The sequence below is a fragment of the Nicotiana tomentosiformis genome, chromosome 12 (assembly GCF_000390325.3).
Source record: "Nicotiana tomentosiformis chromosome 12, ASM39032v3, whole genome shotgun sequence".
Lineage (NCBI taxonomy): Eukaryota > Viridiplantae > Streptophyta > Magnoliopsida > Solanales > Solanaceae > Nicotiana > Nicotiana tomentosiformis.
In genome coordinates, this window is record NC_090823.1 from 8,099,796 (window position 1) to 8,107,019 (window position 7,224).

General features: G+C 36.2%; 1 protein-coding gene across 2 annotated transcripts; it reads left to right on the top strand.

Moving 5' to 3' along the window:
- The first annotated feature begins 819 nt into the window (after positions 1-819).
- Positions 820-7,224, top strand: LOC104106729 (RGG repeats nuclear RNA binding protein A). 2 transcript variants are annotated; one of them, XM_009615340.4, is made up of 8 exons: positions 820-1,194; positions 2,980-3,313; positions 3,467-3,535; positions 3,634-3,766; positions 4,969-5,127; positions 5,257-5,304; positions 6,351-6,557; positions 6,997-7,224. In XM_009615340.4, exons 1-7 carry the CDS (start codon positions 999-1,001, stop codon positions 6,531-6,533), a joined length of 1,122 nt encoding a protein of 373 aa, XP_009613635.1. In that variant the 5' UTR covers positions 820-998; the 3' UTR covers positions 6,534-6,557; positions 6,997-7,224. The 2 variants fall into 2 exon arrangements, with proteins under 2 accessions (XP_009613635.1, XP_009613636.1); XM_009615341.4 differs by lacking the exon at positions 3,467-3,535.

The following is a 7,224-nucleotide window of genomic DNA, read 5'->3' on the forward strand; positions in this document are numbered from 1 at the left end:
TGCGGCCGCACAATTCCTATGCGGTCCGCAATTTGCTACAAAACCTGTTGGGATTTTCTTCATTATTTGCTACCGCAAAGTGAATTATGCGGTTCGTACTTTGCAAGCTCTTGTGTCTTTTGTTGCCTTGTGTTTTGATTACTCCTTGTTGAGTCGGATTTCATCTCGGGAGTCCAACTCTCCTGCAATTTTTGCACATTTTATCAGTTTCGGGAACACAATTAAACGATTTTAGACTAAAATAAAAGCTAAAAGGCGCTAATAAGCAGTCAAAATCCCCACTTATCAGCCTTATAACAACAAGTTAAATTGAATTCATAATTTTCGACGCGCAACACAAATTTATGTGCAAAAGTTTACTCATTTCACAATAAATTATATGAATCCATAACTTAAAAAATATAATGTGATCAATACTAAAAACATTAAATGTTGAATCTATAGAGAATTTTGGATCCACCTCTGCATAGGCTAAACATTAGGGGTATTATCACTTTTTGTCCGTACCAAAAATTATTTATATTCGGTAGTCAAAAAATATATAAAATTTATATAAATTTTATATATAGTATATATATATAATATAAAAAAATTAAAAAATATATATTTTGTGATTATTAGTTTGAGAACGTCTATACAGTCATATTTCCCTAAACTCTTTACATATTAAACCCAAAGTAGCAACAAAATCACAAAGCCCAGTAAACAACCCAAAAAAACAGCCCGAGCCCATACCCATTCAACACTGACCCCCCCCCCCCCCCAACACACAAACCAATCGCTAGGGTTTTTAACCTTCACTTCACAGTTCAGTCGCTCAATTATCAGCCGCTTTGTCACAAATTTCGTTTCTCTCAAATTCCTCCTCTATTGCGCTTTTATATTATACCAAAAAAAATTCATCTCAATGGATTTTAATAACTAAAGTTTTCTTCTGATTTTAACCTTTAGTATTTCTATTTGTTAGGACTCAGGAAAAAAAAGAGTGAAAAATAATAATGGCTACACTGAATCCATTTGACCTATTGGATGATGATGCTGAGGACCCAAGTTTGGATGAGTTGAAACTGGCTCAAGCTCAGGCTTCAACTGTTTCCTCTGTACCCAAGAAAACGGTCTCAGTTCAGGCCCAAGCCCAGCCCGCTAAGCCTGCTGCTAAGTTGCCTTCCAAACCAGTTCCACCTTCTCAGGCTGGTAAATATGCATTTCTAATCATTTTTAAATATATTCTTTTGTTTTAGGTTACTGTATATTCGTTCATACTTTTTTTTTGTATTTTGGGTTCATATTTTGTGTGAAACTGGCCGATGGTGCTGAACGAATATAGAAGATTCTTATAGCTGGCCCGTTTAGTTTGGATTGAAACGTAGTAGTTTTTATTATTATTATTATTATTGTTGTTGTTGTTGTTGTTGTTGCCGTGGTAGTAGTAGTGAATAAGTATGGTTTTTAATTAGTTATGTTGTAAGTTATGTACATTGACAGTGTAATGAAATTTTTATGTCATTAGTGAAATTTCACTTGGTATAGCACGTCACTTACTATTTATTTTAGGCTGCTAATCAATGCTTATTAAATGAGTTTGAGTTCTATACACTGAGGTGCTAATTTTTTTTTACACATTTAGGTCACATATTATGTAATTACAGGCGAATACATTGATAAGCATTAATTCTTGATCTAGTAAAAATGATGCTCCAACTAACATGCTGTTACTGTTTCATAGTCTTTACAGTGTCAGTGTATATATAGCTTAAATCCTTATTAAATGTAGTTACTTGCAATTACCCATTAAGTGACTTGATGGTGTAAAAATTCATTAGACCGTCAATGCACATAATTATGCTCATTGGAGATTATATGAACGATGAGGAAAAAGATAAGTGTGCAGAAAGTTGTGGTGGTTGCCTAAACGTCGATGAACTCGACTAATAGCTTGGTTGGCCAAGCTTCTAAAATCAGCTTATTTTGAAAAGTATTTTTTTTAAAAGTGCTTTTGTGAGAAGCAAATTGTGTTTGGCTAATCAATTTGAAAAATACTTTTATGGTAGCAATTAGTGTTTGTCCAAGCTTTTAAAAAGTGCTTCTAAGTGTATTTTCTCAAAATTGATCTGGAGAGAAGCTACTTCTTTCAGCTTTTCAATAAGCAGTTTCTGCATCTACTCAGTAACACTTTTTTTCATTCCAAAAGGGTGGCCAAATATCTTAACTTTGGAAAATAGCACTTTTGGCTAAAAAAGCACTTTTGGCCAAAAAAGCTTGGCCAAACAGGCTATAAGGCTTGAGTTTTCAACTTCTTAGTTGTTTTTAAGAGAATACGTGCTATTTACAAGGTGATGCTTGTTCTCTTCTCTTTCTATGTCTATTGCATAGCTGCCTGAAGTATTTATTGTGGGAATGTTTTTGCTCTTCCCAATGTGACACTGTTATGTCATAGTATGGGATTATGTTTATCTTTAATGCTTATACTTTTAGGTGATACAAATCAATCAATCAATTAAGTCTCAGTCCATAATTAGTTGGGTTTGAATCAATCAACACTTTTAGGCTTTAAAAATTACTTGGAATTAATGGTGGTTTACTAAATGTTTATGCAATTATTTTCTGTCTGTTCTCTAAGTAAATATGATAGCTTGCATGTGGATGGGAAGAGAATGTGCTCTGTGATTGCCAGATAAAGTAGGGTTATACTGCCGAAATTTGATTAGCAGGATCTTTGTTACAAGTGGTAGATAAATCTAATAGAGAATGTGTCATTCTTGCGTCCCTTGACTGTCTGCCGTGTGCGTCTCATATTTGATTTTGATGTTCTGGTGTTCAGTACTTACCACATCTCTATATCAGACAAGTAAGCACTCTGGAATTTGCTATTGTTGTGGTCTCCTTCATTCTAGCTCGCTATCCACCTTTTGTCTATTAACTTCTAGCTCTCGGTACTGAGTTACTCAATTGGGTATTTGTGTAACAATTTCTGAACAGTGAGGGATGCAAGGAGTGACAGCCAGCGTGGAGGAGGCCGCTGGGGTCCACGTGGGGGAGGCCGTGGACGTGGGCCTGGGCGTGGACGCGGGTTTAACCAAGAATCTGCTGATGATGAGAATGCTTTTGGCAGCAACAATGGATTCTCTGGGCGGTACAGAGTTCAAGAAGATGGAGAGTCAGGAAAGCTCTCTGAAAGGAGAGGTGGATATGGTGGACCTCGTGGGGGGTTCCATGGAGGTCGTCGTGGTGGTTTCAATAATGGAGATGCTGCAGAAGGAGAAGGGGAACGCCCACGGAGAGTGTTTGATCGACGAAGTGGAACTGGCCGTGGGTAAGTGATTCTGCTGTATTTAAAAATCATCCTACTGCATTCCACAATCCAATTTGTCTGGGTTGTTCAATCGCTCTAAATTGTGGTTATTGTGATTGTCATTGTTTCTTGGGCATATGATGCGTATCTTTATTGACATGTCCTATTGTATAGGAATGAGTATATTAAGCGGGAGGGCTCTGGTCGTGGAAATTGGGGAACTCCCGCAGATGACATTGCACAGTGAGCACTGTTATCTCAATTTTTTGTTTTCTTATTCCTCTTGCCTTTACGTATGAGCTTTTTGTGATAGTTGAATGCTGGTTTTTATCCAAATTCAGAGAGACTGAAGTGCCTGTTAATGATGGCGAGAAGATTGTTGAGGCTGAGAAAGAAGCTGGACAGGAAGAAGCTGAAGACACCAATAAGGATTCTACTGCTGCTGAGCCAGAAGAGAAGGAACCTGAGGAGAAGGTAACAGTCATTTTCTGTTGAAGGTCGTTTTTTGTTTTGCTTGTTTACATGCTCTAAACTCTACTCCTGCAAATTAATATCCGTCTCACTTCATCCTTTTTGGTGATGGTTTTGGGGGATATAGGAGACATAAATTTCAATATTGAATTTCTGGACTGTCTCATTGTCGTTTTTAATCAGTTTGGATAATGAATATCAGCTCAGTTGCGTCTAATTGTCAATATACTAATGCAATCTAACCTTTTTGAAACCAGTAATCTGGTTTATTTATTGTTGATAAGACTCAACATTATCCAAGTATCTGTCTCATTGTCGTTTTTAATCAGTTTGGATAATGAATATTAGCTCAGTTGCGTCTAATTGTCAATATACTAATGCAATCTAACCTTTTCGAAACCAGTAATCTGGTTTATTTATTGTTGATAAGACTCAACATTAGCCAAGTATCTGTCTCATTGTCGTTTTTAATCAGTTTGGATAATGAATATTAGCTCAGTTGCGTCTAATTGTCAATATACTAATGCAATTTAACCTTTTCGAAACCAGTAATCTGGTTTATTTATTGTTTATAAGACTCAACATTATCCAAGTATTTTCTACGGTAGTATCATTTCCTTCCAATAGACCAGGAAATAACGGCCACGTGTGCTCGTATTAACATGTAAGATTAAGTTGAAACAGCCATCCTATTAAAGATTTATTCTTGTAGTTTGGATCGTGCATTGAAGGGTAATAATATGAATTTGGGAATAGTCACCGTATTCTTATGAATGATTCTTGACATCAGTTGGAGGATATCTTGCTACAATTATTCCCTCCATCTTTGCCAACTTCTGAAAAGGGCCTTAGGTTAGGTGCAGACACTGTCCACCGCTATTCCAATTGGGAACATCATTTATTCTTGTTGGCTTTAGTCCCTCGTTCTTGACTAGAGCCATTTCTTTTAAAAATGGCATCATACTCCTATCAATGTTACCTGCAGCAGATGTTTCTGTGAAGTAGATATGAACTTGGACTACTGTTTTCTGATAGACTAGGTACTTCTTAACCTTGATTCGTATTTGTTGGATTAACTTTTTTGTAGCTATTTATTTACACTGTTGTAGATAGTGTTATATGCATAGATTCCAGTAGTTTTTATTCACATGTATCTCTTATCATTATTCGGAACTAATATCATTCATATCTGTTTGTGTTGGTAGGAGATGACCCTTGAAGAGTATGAGAAGCTAATGGAAGAGAAGAGGAAGGCGTTGCTGGCTCTAAAGCCTGAGGAAAGAAAGGTTAATTTGGACAAAGAACTTGAATCCATGCAACTTCTCTCAAACAAGAAGAATGATGATGAAATCTTCATTAAATTGGTGAGTTTTTTTAGGGCTTTCCTGCTAATTTATAGTTGCTTAATTCTTGTATTAATAACTAATCGTTGTATTAAGAACTTGATTGTGCTGTATGGTAGCTTATTCATCATGCTTGAAATTTTGTGGCAGGGTTCCGAGAAAGAAAAGAGAAAAGAGGCCGTGGAAAAAGCCAGAAAGGTACTTTAATTTTTCTCTTTAAGTGGCTAAATTTGTATCATAGCAATTGGAGACATGATTTGTTATGCATCTCTTTGTTGGGAATCCCTTCCATTTCATAAACCCAGTGTTTAAAAATGCCAAAAGGGCAAAATTGCCTCAAGACCTATGGTGCTTGAACGAAAAGCGATTTGTGAAGCTCTTCTTTGAAATGAAGCACACAATTTTGGAAAATTAAAAAAATGACAACTTGATGATTTTAGTAGTATAATAATCAAATTTTAATTAAAATAACTTATTTAAACATCCAATATACAATAATGCCAATGTTGAAACAACTCCTCAAATTTGAGATTTAAAGAACCGCCATTTTTCTTTTGGGTATCTTTGCATGTCATTGTTTAAAGCACACTTTTTCCTGAAGCACATCGCTTTACCCATAAAGCGGTTACCCTTGCTTCGCATCGCATTGCTTAGGCGTTAGCTTTTAATAACACTGCATAAACCTACTGTTATATGTGCCTTTTTATTGTCAAAAGTTATGCACCTAAGGGACTCTTCGCGCAAGGGAGAACAATTCATCCTGCCACCCTTCTACCCCTCCCAATAGAGAAAAATTGTGTTATTCTGAACTTTCAGGATTATGGAAAATAAAATTTCAGTTAATGCTTTCTAAGACCGTAAGCTGTCTATGCTCTTGGTTGTTTAGTTGTATATCAGTTTCCGACATGATGAAAACTATTCCCAAGTCATGGAGGTTTGACTCGTACTTTGATTACTCGCTTCAACAGCCTCTCCCCTTGATTTCTAGTGGGGCAAGAGTAGGGTAGGGAAGTGATTTTATGTATGCAGTTATGCTGGTGTCAGTATTATAATTTATCTGGTTTCACCTCAAAATCATTTAATTTTGCACTGGCTCTCTTTCAAAGGAAGAGCGTGAAAGTCTACACTTTTGTAGGATGTGTGCAAGTATAATATAAAGACAATATATTGATTCACTAACTTTTGAGTGGAATAGATTTAATTATTGATTAAGTATGAGGCTTGATTGATTTTATTTCTTGCAGACTCAAAGCATAAACGAGTTCCTGAAGCCTGCAGAAGGAGAAAATTACTCTCGCCGTGGTGGTCGTGGCAGGGGACCGGGCCGTGGAAGAGGTGGTTTTGGTGGTGGTGTTGGTGGAAACAAAAGCTTTTCAGCCCCATCAATTGAAGATGTTGGCCAGTTCCCGTCCTTGGTTGCCAAATAAGGGAGCAACTCGCGCATGGATTAGGTAAAAGGGAGCTACTCTTGCCATCTGAACTGTCTTCTTTTCTCCATATTTATGATATTTGGGCTTTTTGAGGATAGCTGAATATTTCCTGGAACCTTTGAGCATTCCTCTATTAGAATGGTTTTGATCAACCTTATAATAGTTCTGTATGTGTGTAAATTTAGATGTTTTATGGGATTGGTTTCTTTTTGTTAACTTTTGACATGCATGGAAACCCTTCTCTTCATATATAGGTGCAAGGATCTAATTTAATGTTTTTTGTTTACTTGTCAAATCAGTTTTTACGTGCAAAATGGATAATGATTCATACAGTTGATCCTAGCTAATTTGATATTGAGATGTTTGTGACAGTTGATTTCTTATCTAGATTGCACTTCTAGTGGTTCTTTTGAGAAAATTTGGAAGGTCTTTTACCCTAAATATGTTTGCTGCTGTGTAGGATGAAATTTGATCAGCCTGAAAGTTGACAGAGGCCAGTTTCTGCGTCTATAACAGACATTTTTGATTATTGTATGAACATGGAGCAAATGAGAATGTTACAAAAATGGTTCATGCAGAAGACTTTTATTATGTTTCTGGTAGTTGTAATGTTGTGTTTCTTATGTTTTTGTAGTGATAAAGGGATTTCTAGCAAGAGCTTAATTCATGATTTTGAATTTGCATCTTA

What these genes read in the sequence shown, in the direction of transcription:
- LOC104106729 (XM_009615340.4), top strand. Translation starts at nt 999, where the DNA reads ATGGCTACACTGAATCCATTTGACCTATTGGATGATGATGCTGAGGAC. An exon ending in CGAAGTGGAACTGGCCGTGG is followed by an intron (nt 3,314 to 3,466) that starts GTAAGTGATTCT and finishes CCTATTGTATAG; the next exon opens with GAATGAGTATATTAAGCGGG. An exon ending in CCCGCAGATGACATTGCACA is followed by an intron (nt 3,536 to 3,633) that starts GTGAGCACTGTT and finishes ATCCAAATTCAG; the next exon opens with AGAGACTGAAGTGCCTGTTA.